The sequence below is a fragment of the Ornithorhynchus anatinus genome, chromosome 19 (genome assembly GCF_004115215.2).
Source record: "Ornithorhynchus anatinus isolate Pmale09 chromosome 19, mOrnAna1.pri.v4, whole genome shotgun sequence".
NCBI classification, from domain to species: Eukaryota; Metazoa; Chordata; class Mammalia; order Monotremata; family Ornithorhynchidae; genus Ornithorhynchus; species Ornithorhynchus anatinus.
The window spans coordinates 3,040,133-3,053,171 of NC_041746.1; the positions used below are offsets into that span (position 1 = coordinate 3,040,133).

Sequence of the window (13,039 nt, forward strand, 5' to 3'; positions counted from 1 at the left end):
CCCTCGAGGAGACCTGCCAAATATCCACGAATCGTGGGAGCGGGGGGCGGGACCCGCATCAGAGAGGCGACAGCGTGCCAGCCTGAAAAATCGGGATCAAGCGGAACAAATAACCGGACGGGCAGCTGAGACGGACACGGATTCATACGCGTCAGGGGTGGCGGTCGGGTTAAAATAACTTGCGGTGATGGGGATTCGTTGGGGAGGGCTTCCTGGAGGAGGTGGGATTCTGTGGGGAGGGTGTGAAGATGGGAGAAGCTGCGGGCCGGTGAATGTGGGGGGCGGGAGGGGATCCCAGGGGAACGGGACGAGCAGGGAGTGCGCCGTGCTCTCCCGACTGCTTAGTACAGCGCTCCGCCCACGGTGAGTGCTCGACCGATCGATGGAGGGGGACTACACCGGCGCGCTAGACCGAAGGCTCGTCGCGGGCGGGAGATATGCGTTTCGACTGTTCTAGTGTACTCTCCCAAGCGCTTAGTACAGGGTTCCGCACACGGCGAGTGCTCAAGAAAGAGCAGTTGACTGACTCGGAGAGAACGCGTCCCATCGGGAGGCTTTGTCCCCCTCCGGTGACAAAGGACCATCCCTAGCCAAGACTCGGTCGTTCATCCGGTGGCACTTATTGAGCGCTCGCTGCGCGCAGAGCGCTCTACGAGGCCTTCGGGGGAGTGCGGTGGAACGCTAAATAGGCCCGCTCCCTGCCCACGGTGATCTTACGGTCTAGAGGGGGAGACGGACATGAGTATAAATCAATCAGATCTCGAGCGCTGGACCACCCGATTTACCCTGTAGGCACCCCCAGCGTTTCGAACGGCGCTTGGCGCACGGTAAGCGCATAACGGATACCGCGGTGCATTGTTATAAGCGCCGTAGCGATGGGAGCGCGGAGGAAGAAAGGGACCCTCTGGGGGGAGTGGGAGAAGAGGAAAGGAGGGCTCAGTCAGGGACGATCTGATCTTCTCTTCGTCTTCCCTCCCTACTCGCAATCTAAAATGATTTCCCCCATTTCCCGATGACCGAGTCCACCCCAGCTGGGCTCCCGTCGGGCCCGGACCTCTCCCCGTTACGTGGCTTCGCCACGTCTGTCCGCGACTGCCCTCTCCCCACTTCTAATCCCCACCCTGACCTTGGCTTAAATTTGGAAACCGGCGGCATTCGTTAAGCGCTCACTAGATGCCAAGCACTGTCCCGCCAGCGGGCTGGGGCGGATACAAGCCAGTCAGCTTCCACCCGGGGCTCCCGGTCTAAGTAGGAGGGAGAGCGGGTTTTGGATCCCCGTTTGGCGGACGCGGGGGGACCGAGGACCGGAGAAGCGAGGCCGTTGCCCAGGGTCACCCGGAGCGGGGATTAGAACTCAGGTCTTCTGACTCCCAGGTCGGCGCTCTTTCCACTAGGCCATCCTGCTTTCCCCCTGGAAGAGCAAGATCACCCAGACTCCAGAGAAGAGACGTATTCGGTGGGGAGGAAAAGAACGCACGACAGGTTGAACCAAAGCCGCGAGTCTCCCGACGTGCCTCCCCTCGTGCTGGCCACCGCCCACGAGGACGGGCACCTCCGCCTTTGGAACATCAAGGTGAACGAAAGCGTCCGAAAGTAGCCATCCGCGCGTCCGTCCGTCCCTCGTATTTATTGAGCGCTCACTCCGGGCCGCTGCGCCGAGCGCTTGGGAGAGGTGAATTCGACGGTCGGCGAACACGCTCCCCGCCCACGAGGAGCTTAGTTGGGACGGTGTCGCTTGAGCCTCTCCTGAGGGCCGGTACCCTGTACTCAACGCTCGAAGAGTACAGGGGAATCCCCAGGTTTGCTCCCTGGCCACGAGAGGCTTCCGCTCTAATGGCATTCTGGTGAAGTGGGAAGACGCGGGAGCCGGCGGGTGACGGAGAAGCCTAAAACCATTTCTCTGACTCCGGACCTACGAGACGTGGTGCGAAGGGAGAGGAGAATTCCGCGGCGAGCTTTCCTCGTTGCTGGGATCCACGGCTCTCCTTTCCTCTAGACGCTAAGCTCGCTGTGGGCAGGGAACCAGCTCTGTTCTAGTGTACTCTCCCAAGTGGTCGGCACAGTGCTCTGCTCACAGTGAAGGCTCAATAGATGCCACTGATCTCTCCAGGCTGTGAGTTCTAGGACCGGGGTTTTCCTGAGGAAGGGTAAAGAACCCCCTTCCTCCCTCCTCCTCCTTAGTATGTCACCCCGGGACATCACCCCTCGAGGTCGCTCAAAGAGTCGAAGAGGACGACGGCGCTGGTAAACGCTTAGTACGGGGCTCCGCACACAGTAAGCGCCCGATAAATGCAGTTGAATGAATGTTGCCGATGAGGTCTCGGAGAGACACTGGTATGGAAGAGCGGATAGAGCTCGGGCCTGGGAGTCGGAAGGTTCTCGTCCCGGCTCTGCCGCTTGTCAGCTGGGTGACCGTGGGCGACTCACTTCACTTCTCTGTGCCTCAGTTACCTCCTCTGTAAAATGGGGATTGACCGTGAGCCTCACGTGGGACGACCCGATCACCCCGTATCTATCCCAGCGCTTAGAACAGCGCTCTGCGCAGAGTAAGCGCTTAACAGATACCAACATTATTATTATTATTAATCGGGAAAGGCCCCCGGTCAGAAATAAGACTTCCGAGGCTTTTGAGAATGAGCCCCGCCGGGTCTTCTCAGTCCAGGGACCGGTCCTTCACTTATTTTTCTTTGTTCAGGGTGAACTGCTCAAAGACATGTTACCTTTCACCAAGCATTCGGCCATTCCCCTGACGACGCTGGCCACGGACCTCTACGCTAAGGTGCTGCTGGCTGGAAATAAAGGTGAGAGCTCATCCCGATTCATTCCTTGGACGCCAGCAGAGCGGCCGAGCAGCAGAGGAATGTGCCCGGGCTTCGTTCTTTTTTGCGGTATTCATTAGGCGCTTACTAGGTGCCGAGCGCTGTACTGAGCGCTGGGGTCGAAGCGAGCTAATTAGGACACGGTCCAGGTCCCCCGTGGGGCTCACAGGTCTTAACCCCCATTTTAGAGATGAGGCACACAGAAGTGAAACCACTCGCCCAAAGGCACCCAGCAGACAAGGGGCAGAGCCGGGATTAGAACCCAGATCCTTCTGACCCCCCCCCAGGCCCGGGCTCTAACCACTAGGCCACGCTGCTGCTTCTTTAACCACCGAATGGTGTCTCCTTTAATGATACTAATGATGGCGTTTGTTAAGTGACTGTGGGCAAGTCACTAAACTTCTCTGGGCCTCAGTTACCTCATCCCTCATCTGTGGGACGACCGGATTCCCCCGTATCTCCCCCAGCGCTTAGAACGGTGCTCTGCACGTAGTAAGCGCTTAACAAATACCGACGTTATTATTATTAAGTGCTTACTAGGTGCCGAGCACCGTCCTGAGCGCTCGGGGTAGATGCGGCTGATCAGGTTGTCCCACGTGGGGCTCAGAGTTTTCATCCCCATTTTCCAGAGGAGGTAACTGAGGCCCAGAGAAGTTAAGCGGCTCGCCCCCGAGTCACACGGCTAGCCGGTAAGTGGCGAAGCCGGGATTAGAACCCGCGTCCTCTGACTCCCGAGCCCGGGCTCTTTCCGCTAAAGCCACGCCGCTTCTCCTTTGACAGAAGGACACATCATTCGGTGGAGCATCGGTTCCTTCCTGGCCCAGCCCCACGATGAAAAGGTGAGAAAGTGCGCGTCTGTTTTTTGACCCGCCAAGATCTGATCGGAGGGGACAGGAGGAACAGGGAGGAAGAACCGTCTGATTCATCCGTTACTCGATTTGTAAAGCGCTCGCTACGTGCCAAGCGCTGAACTGAGTGCCGGGATCGTCCGGCCTTAGGCCGTCGCGTCATTTCTCCCCCGTGGCGACGCCGCGGCCACGTCTCGGAGCGCCCCGCCAACTGCGGTCGTTCCGCTGGCGTATCCGAAGAGTTTGGATAGAGGATATTCGGTTTGGACGCGGCGGTCCCTGTCCCACCCGGGACTCGCGGTCTAGGATAACTGGGCTGTTAATCTTCGCTCGTCCTCCGGACCGTAAGCTCGTTGAGGGCAGGGAATACGCCCGTTCGTTTTTCTACCGTGCTCTCCCAAGCGCTCAGTACAGGGCTCTGAGCACAGAAACATCCTCTAAATACGATCGGGTGATTGAATTCCCCTCTGACGTCTCAATAAGTACGCCGAATTGATTGACTCGCCTGCCCTTGATTCGGCCTCTGGCCTACGGTACCTTCTCTCGTGGCTCGGCGGAAGGAGCCTGGGCTTCGGAGTCCGGGGTCATGGGTTCGACCCCCGGCTCTGTCACCTGTCAGCTGTGTGACTGTGGGCGAGTCACTTCACTTCTCTGGGCCTCGGTTAACCTCATCTGTAAAATGGGGATTAACTGGGAGTCCGATTACCCTGTATCTACCCCAGCGCTTAGAACGGTGCTCTGCACGTAAGTAAGCGCTTAACAAATACCAACATTATCGTTACTATTATTATTACTCTCTGGGTTTCAACCTCGAGGTCTTAAGAGCCAAGAGGTTATCCCGTCTGTCCCGTATTATCCGCTCCAAGAGGAGATCTAATAATAATAATAATAATAATAATGTTGGTATTTGTTAAGCGCTTACTATGTGCAGAGCACCGTTCTAAGCGCTGGGGTAGATACGCGGTCATCGGGTCGTCCCACGTGAGGCTCACGGTTAATCCCCAAACGAGAATCCTTTCCCTGCCACCATCCTGGCTGCTATGGCGTCCCGGGAGTTCCGAGTGGCTCAGCCTGCTCACCGAGGCCGTGGCCTGTTTGGTTTTGGTTTTCGCCGTTTTAGCAATTCAAGCAGATTCTTTGCTGGCGAAGTCACTCGCTGAAAGTTGTCAGCCTGTTCTACGAAGAGGAGAAAAACGTGGTCGTGACCGCGTCTCTTGATGGTTCCGTAAGGTGAGTCTGACCGAGTGCACCTTCTCGAAGGCCGGGGTCTCGTTGAGGTGGACACGGCCCCCCGGGCTACTGGCCCGGCGGGAGGGGCAGAGGATGGCCCAACCGTGTCTGGGGCAGGCTTGCTCTGGCGTGAGACCAATAATAATAATGATGACGGCGTTCGTTAGGCGCTTACTATGTGCAAAGCTCTGTTCTGAGCGCTGGGGGGGATACAGGGTGATCAGGCCGTCCCCCGTGGGGCTCGCGGTCTTCCTCCCCATTTTACAGATGAGGTCAAGGAGGCCCAGAGAAGTGAAGTGACTTGCCCAAAGTCACACAGCTGACAAGTGGCAGAGCCGGGATTTGAACCCGCGACCTCTGACTCCCAAGCCCGCGATCTTTTGGCATGACCTCGTGGATAGGGCCCGGGCCTGGAAGTCAGAAAGAACTAGGTTCTGATCCCGGTTCCGCCCCCCCCCCCCCCCCGTCTGCCGCGTGACCTCCGGCAAGTCGCTTCGCTTCTCCGTGCCTCGGTCCCCTCATCTGTCAAATGGGGATTAAGACCGTCAGCCCCCCGTGGGACGGGGACCGTGTCCGACCTGATTAGCTTGTATTCGTACCAGCGTGAAGTACGGTGCCTCGCGCACTGCGCTTAACGGATGCCATTTTAAAAGAGGACACTCAGCGGACTTAGTGATTGGTGAGAACGATAACAAAATAAATAAAATTATAACAATCCGTGACCATCAATAATAGAATAACTATTATAGTACTTGTTAAGCGCTTACCACGTGCCAAGCTCTGGGGTAGGTACAAGTTAATCGGGTTGGACTAACTACCGCTAACGATAACACTGATAATAGCAATAATGATATCTGTGTAGCACTTCCTAGGTCCCAAGCACAGGTCTGGGGTTTATTCGGCATAGGCAGGTTGGACAGAGTCCCGGTCCCGCAGGAGGGTCACGGTCTAAGAGTGAGGGAGAAGAGGCCTCGGATCCCCCCCGTCACAGATGAGGAAACTGAGACACGGAGAAGCAGGGTGACCAGACCGAGGTCACACGGCAGGCCGATGGCAATCCCGGCATCAGGACCCAGGTTTTCTGACTCCCAAGCCCGTGCCCTTTCCCCTGGGCCGTGCTGCTTCTCAAATCAATTCGACTCAGTCGTATTTATCGAGCACTTACTAGGTGCGGAGCACCGTACTAAGCGCTTGGAAGGTACAACGGGGCAACCGAATTCGGCAGAAATGGTTTCCAGCGCTCGGGATGGGTTGGCGTCGGAGTGGGGGCCGTAGCGACTCGTGATCGCTGATTCAAATCTCTCACCTAGACTTTGGCACGCCCATAACGGGCATTACTGTGGCTACCTGGGGCAGCGCAGGGTACTTGAGCTGACAGAGCCAGGCGACTTCATTTTGCCCTGTGACATCAACGAATATCCCGTGGAAATCAAAGAAGAGAACAAGTACATGATGGAGAAGAAACAGAAATACGAATATCCTCTCGTCTTCGACCGAAGAAAGTAAGGTCTCTGGCCCGCGCGGTCAAGTAAACGTTCCGTGGGAGGATTCATCCTCTAGCATCCGCCGCTTATCGTCCGCCGTCGGTCTCCCATCCATCTTCCCCCATCCATCCCTGACCGTCCACCTTCACCCGCCGGTCGTCATCGTCACCACCCGCTGAGGGCCCGGGAACACCGACTCGTACCCTACCGCCCTTCTCGGCCCTCAGGGAGAGGAACTCACTGAAATTCCTGTTTAGCGAGTCCGTTCCCTTCAGGCCTTATGCCCACCACGGCCCAGTGGGCGACAGATTCCCTCTCAGTGCCCCCTTCCACCTCCTCACCTCAATAGCAGTCATTTTAGAGTCGCATTTTTTGAACTCCACGTGGGTTTAATGCACTGCTTTCGAAGCCTGCGAAAATACATCGCAAATAAGTGGCGTGTTCCCCGCGTGTGGGGGCTTTCACCCTAATGGGGGCCACGGGAGTAAAATCTGTGACCGGAGTAACCAAATCCACCAAACCTGCGCCCTCCCCACTCCGTAACATCCTTCTGAAAAACCACCACCGCGTCCCCGATCAATTCCCACCTCCCCGGTCATTTCGTCTCGTGAACCCATCGGTTCCATCCGTGGTATTTACCGAGCACTTACCGCGGGCAGAGGACCGTGCTAAGCGCTCGGAGTTGGTAGACGTCGAGCCGACAGCCTGACGCCTCTGTCGGGTCCTCTTAGCTCTCCCTGGCTTTCTCAGCTTATTCATTCCGCTCACTCTTTCACTCGCTCAATCCATCCACCCTATCCGTTGAGCGCTTACCGCGTGCAGAGCGCCGTGCTAAGCGCTTGGGAGAGTACGGCGTAACAGAATTGGTAGACACGGTCCCTGCCCACGCCGAGCTTCCAGTCTAGAAGGGGAGCCGGACATTCAGAGCGGTAAATTACAGGTGCGGACGTAAATTCCCGGATTCGTCTCCTCTCTTTGACCCCCTCCGATCGTACCTACGTCTCCCTTCTCGCTCCCGTCGGGCCACTGTGACTTTACTTCCCTCGTGCTCTCCCCGGACCCCGGCACGGCGCTTCGTGCACGGTGAGGGTTCGGCGAAGCCCGCCAAAGGATGGCGAAGCGTCCGACGGGACGCCGGAGTCCCGGCCTCACCCCCCGGTTTAACGCTTTCCCTCGTCTCCGGGTGCAGGTGGAAGAAGTTGAGTCCGGTGACCGAACTCTCCAAAAAGTCAGGTTCCAAGGCAGTTGACGGGGACCATCAGTACAAGTTTTTCCAGGCTCTGTCCTCCCCCAAGGTAGGTTCTTCTCTCTCTCTTAATCCCCTGCTTCTACCTCCCTGCCCGGAGTCCACGGAGGGAGCTCCTCGCTGGGGTCGATTCAGACAAGCAACCGAGGGACGCAGCGTGGCCCAGGGGAAAGAGCCCGGCCCGGGCAGTCGGGGCGCCTGGGTTCGAATCCCGGGTCTTCCACTTAATAATAATTATTATTATTATGGTATTGGTTAAGCGCTTACTAGGTGCCGGGCACCGTACCAAGCGCTCGGGTGGATCCAAGCCAAGTCAGTCCTTGTCCCACATTGGGGGGGTCACACTCTCAGATCCCCATTTTACGGGTGAGGTGACCGAGGCGCAGAGAAACGGAGCGACTTGCCCGAAAGTCTCACAGCAGGCGAGTGGCGGTAGAACCCGTGGGGTTAGAACCCGTGACCTTCTGACTTCCAGGCTCACGCTGCTTCTCCGACGCCATGCCGTGCGACCTCGGCCAAGTCGCTTCACTTCTCCCTGCCTCAGTTACCTCATATATAAAATGGGAATTCGGGCTGTGAGTCCTCTGTGGGCCGGGGACTGTGTCTGACCTGATTGTTCGTATCCACCCCAGCGCTTAGTACATTGTCCGGCACCTGGTAAGCGCTTTAGAAATACCACGATTATTATGATCCTTATTATTACTAATCATTATTGACGGTTATTAGTTTTTATTCATTATTATTAGTACCAATAAGGATGATGACGATGATGATCATTTAGTACTCGTTTAGCGCCTACTGTGTTCCTAAGCTCCGGGGTAAAGAGATATAAGCCCCGCCGATCAGACACCGTCCCTCTCCCATACTGGGGCTCACAGACTAAGGAGGAGGGAGGACGGATGTTCAATCCCCGTTTAACAGATGGGGGAAACTGAGGGAGAGCGACGTCGGGTCAGGCTCGAGGTCTCACAGCGGGCAGAGTTGGAATCAGAATCTGGGTCTCCCGACTCCCGGGCCCGTGTTCTTTTCACTAGGCCGATCCGCTCGGACCGGCGAGACCAACGGTTAGGTTCACGTCGTCAGGGAGGCCGAGATGGCGAGATGATGCGGGGCTGGGGGAGCATTCGTTTGGGTCAGGGACGCTCTCTGTGGGGCAGGTAGGTAGATGCCAACTGTTGGCTGCGAGTGTGGAGCCGAGAAAGATTCCGGGGCGGAGGAGAAACGGGGCGAGACCAAGCGTCGGAGAGCAAATGCGACAGAAAGCCGACATTCTGGGGGCTCCCGGGTCCCGTTGGCTCCTCTGCCGAAGCGCGGCGTCGGGGAGGGGGATCTAGAAAGCGGTCCGCACCCTGTGTCGGATTGGGTCGGCGGGCGAGATGGAGGGAAAGACCGGGAAGGACCAATCCGGCCCGCCGCCTCGCTGATCTCTGCCGCGGAATCAGTTGGGCTTCCCCGCTCCCGCCCTTTAGACGCCCTCGCCCCTTCACCTCTTTGACCCTCCCGTCCCCCGCCGGTCGCCTGTTTTCCCCTCCGCCTACCTCGAGAACGATCGATGCCGTGGAATCTCATCCCCCTTTCGTTCTACAGATCAGAACGCACGTTTTGGAAAGCTCCAAGAGCGGGAACAAAGAAGCTGGCATCATATTTGGCTTTCTGCCCGTCTATAGGGTGAGTTAGAGAGCCCGGCTCTCTCCCTCCGCCGGCGGTTCGCTCCAAGTCGGGGCCCGAGGTGGAGGGCGAGTGAGGGGGAAGCGGCATCACGGTGCCCTAAGGGCTCCTTCGGCCCCCGGGCCGCGCCGAGGTAGAGGCAGCGGGAGCGAGCTGGTGACAGACTCCGTCTTCTCCCGAGGCGGGGCCTCGGGGCCTTCAACTCCGGCGCTGCCGGAAGCTGTGGAAATTACCCGAGACGCGCCAAACGTATCCCCAGCGGAGAAGTCGAGACCCCGGACGTGTCTAACCGGCTGTATCGTCTCCGGTCGTAATTTTTGAGCGCTCACTGCGTGCAGAGCGCTGTACTAGGCGCTCGGGAGACTACGACGGATCCATTCTCTGCCCACAGCGAGCTTTCAACTGCCATTTCTGCCCGACTCAGTTTGGTCTCCGGAAGTCAGGAGGTCACGGGTTCTAATCCCGTGGGTTCGAATGCCACTTGCCTGCTGTGAGACTTCGGGCGAGTCGCTTCACTTCTCTGTGCCTCAGTCACCTCGCCCGTAAGGCAGAGAGACCAAACTGAAGCCCGGTGAGGCAGAGAGGCCTCAGCGGGAAAGGCCCGAGCCTGGGAGTCAGGGGACCCGGGTTCCGGTCCCGGCTCTACCGCTTGTCTGCTGTGTGACCCTGGGCAGGTCACTTGGCTTCTCCGGGCCTCAGTTCCCTCATCTGTAAAATGGGGATTCGCTACCTGGCCTCCCTCCTGGTTAGACTGTGAGTCCCGAACTGGACCTACTGATCTCGTATCTCTCTACCCCGGCGCTCAGTACGGAGTCCCACATGAGACAGCTTGATTACCTCGCATCTACCCCGGCGCTTAGGACGGTGCTCGGCACGGAGCGGGCGCTTCACAAACGCCACAGTTGGTATCGTCACTGAGGACACACAACGGTAAGGTTGGAGATCACTAAGCGCTCTGTGCCAAGCTCTGTGCTAAGCACTGGATTAGAAACAAGGTAATTAGATGTGACGCAGCCCCGCTCCCAAATTGTACCCTCGGGGGCAGGCAGGTGTCGGTACTATCCCGAGGTCACAGAGGGGGAGACTGAGGCTCGGAGAGGCCGAGTGACTTGCCTCAGGTCACCCGGCAGGCCCGTCGCGGAGCTGAAACGAAGGATCCAGGTTGTCGGTCTCACGCTCTTTCCGCCGCCTCCCTGGTCCAGGCCGAGAGACTCCCCTGTCAGTTCTTTGGGGGTGACTGCTGACGGGTTATTTTGTATATATAATAATAATACTGATGTTGGTATTTGCTAAGCGCTTACTATGTGCAGAGCACCGTTCTAAGCGCTGGGGGAGATGCGGGGTCATCGGGCCGTCCCACGTGAGGCTCACGGTTAATCCCCATCTTACAGATGAGGTCACTGAGGCACAGGGAAGCCAAGCGACTCGCCCACGGTCACACAGCTGACAAGCGGCAGAGCCGGGCTTCGAACCCATGCCCTCTGACTCCCGAGCCCGGGCTCTTTCCACTGAGCCACGCTGCTTCTCTAAAATATGTCTAAATCTATCTAAATTAGACCTAAAAGCCGCCCGTAACGGATTTATTCCCTCTTTCCTCTCCCAGCCCTTCGGGTTCGTTCAAGATAGGGCGGCCCCCAGCTTAAGCGGCGGGCCAGCGAGAGACCGTAAGCCCGTTGTGGGCAAGGAATGTGTCCGTTTAGGGTTTTAGCGTACTCTCCCGAGCGCCTAGTGCAGAGCTCTGCGCACAGTAAGCGCTCAGTAAATACGATCGAATGAATGAGACACAAAAGCCGCCCGGGATGCGGTCGTGGAGGAGACGTGGCGGGGGGGGCAGGATCATCCAGGCTCCGCGCAGAGATGCTCGAGGGGCTGGGGGAGGCGATGGGGGGGGTGTCCAAGCTGGTCAGCGAGACGGCGCTTGGGCGCTTCTCGTCGCTTCCAGATCCAGAGTCCCGTTAGCCTGAGGCACCTGCCCCTGATCGGAGCCAACACGCAGAAAGACTCCAGCGAGAACTTGCAAGGGAAGAAGAAGGGACCCCGCTTCCCGAACCTGGTTTGTTCCCCCTCTCTGGAATCCCCGGCCTTCCGCGTCTGCATCCCCCTCCTCCTCGCGATGGGCTCGCTGTCCGGGAGGGCGGATTCGGGGGGTAGCTTCCCTTTATAATTCTTTTGGATCTGCAGTTTGATCGATTCGTATCGACGTCCGTCTCCCCGGCTCTAGACTGTGAGCCTGTTGGGGCGGGGAACGTCACCGTTTATCGTTGCGTTGTACTTTCCCAAGCGCGTAGCCCAGTGCTCCGCCCACAGAAAGCGCTTAATGAATGAATGGAGCACCGTACGAGGAGCTGGGCGAGTGACACGGGAGCACTGTATTAGGCACCGAGGCTTTATAAGTGAGCACTGTAGAGCGGGGGAGTTAAGACAGACTCGTGCAGTCGTCGTGTGAACCTTTAGCCGCCTGGAGCGGGGGCTGATGAGAGTCCCGGAAGTCAGCAGTTGAGTCATCGATCCACTAATCGAAGCGTTTATTCAACCAATCGTATTCATCGGGCGCTTACCACGTGCAGAGCACTGTACTAAGAGCTTGGGAGACCTCAATCCGACAGAATTAGCGGAGACGGTCCCTCCTCGCAGCGAGCTTCCAGTCTAGAGCGGGGAAGACGGACAAACCCTTCCATTTCCCCTCCTGGTTCAAATCACCAACTGATTTCCCGGGCCTGACGTTCCCCCCGAGCCCGTCACGGGCCGGGAACGTGTCCGTTTACCGTGAAAGCGTTCCCTCCCCAGCGCTCAGTACAGTGCCCTGCACGCGGTAAGCACGCGATAAACACGCTCGACCGACCGATGGCTCGAGCAGACCCGGTAGCGGCCCGTAAGGGGAAGCCCATCCGGGGATTGAGATGGCAGTCGCTCGCGGGAGACTCGCGACGGTTTCCTTCTCTCGCAGGTACAACGCAGGAGAAGCTTGAAAAAAAATCTGACCCCTACGGTCAATCTGGCTTCAGCCTTCTTTCCACCCACCGCCAACCCCGAAGAGAAAAATTAGAAGTTGCCGCTACCCGATTAAGTATTAAACCTGAGCCGTGGTCAAAACGTTGGTGAGCGATGTCTGTACTGCGGCTCCGACCGCCGACTTCCTTAGGCTCCTCTGGGCGTCCCGGCTTCCTCTGAACTAAGACTGATTTTGGTGTCTGTCGAGCGCTTACTGCGTTCCAAGCGCTGGAGCGGATACAAGCCCATCGGGTTGGACGCGGTCCCATTAGGGGCTCGCGCTCTTCCCATTTTCCGGATGAGGCCCAGAGAAGTGAAGCGACTTGCCCATCGGCACACGGCAGACGGGCTCCTATTAATCAATGAGTGGTATTTATTGAGCACTTACTATGTGCAGAACACCCCGCTAAGCGCTTGGGAGAGTACGATCCGACAAAATTAACGGACATATTCCCTGCCCATACTTGGGCCCGCGGAGGTGGAGGTTTTTAATCAAAGTCCCCTTCTAGACTGTGAGCCTGTTGTAGGCAGAAATTGTCTCTCTTTATTGCTGAATTGTACTTTCCAAGCGCTTAGTACGGCGCTCTGCACATAGTAAGCGCTCAATAAATATGATTGCATGGATAGAGGAATGAATGAATGAATGAATGTGGACTGTGAGCCCGTTGTTGGGTAGGGATGGTCTCTCTCTGTTGCCAAATTGTATTTTCCAAGCGCTTAGCACAGTGCTCTGCACATAGTAAGCACTCAATA

The 13,039-nt window shown here is 57.4% G+C and overlaps 1 protein-coding gene across 4 annotated transcripts in view; it reads left to right on the top strand.

Annotated features, from left to right (window-relative positions):
- Nucleotides 1-13,039, top strand: part of WDR64 (WD repeat domain 64) — a 56,019-nt gene that overhangs the window by 23,941 nt on the left and 19,039 nt on the right. For 2 of the 4 annotated variants that reach the window (XM_029047128.2, XM_029047130.1), the window contains exons 20-28: nt 1,395-1,573; nt 2,182-2,244; nt 2,696-2,801; nt 3,600-3,658; nt 4,788-4,897; nt 6,208-6,399; nt 7,571-7,676; nt 9,215-9,295; nt 11,238-11,348. In XM_029047128.2, coding sequence (XP_028902961.1) covers nt 1,395-1,573; nt 2,182-2,244; nt 2,696-2,801; nt 3,600-3,658; nt 4,788-4,897; nt 6,208-6,399; nt 7,571-7,676; nt 9,215-9,295; nt 11,238-11,348 — 1,007 coding nt within the window. Of the gene's footprint in view, nt 1-1,394; nt 1,574-2,181; nt 2,245-2,695; nt 2,802-3,599; nt 3,659-4,787; nt 4,898-6,207; nt 6,400-7,570; nt 7,677-9,214; nt 9,296-11,237; nt 11,349-12,242; nt 12,389-13,039 lie in introns of those variants that run through there. The other 2 variants (XM_029047132.1, XM_029047129.1) reach the window with 2 other exon arrangements.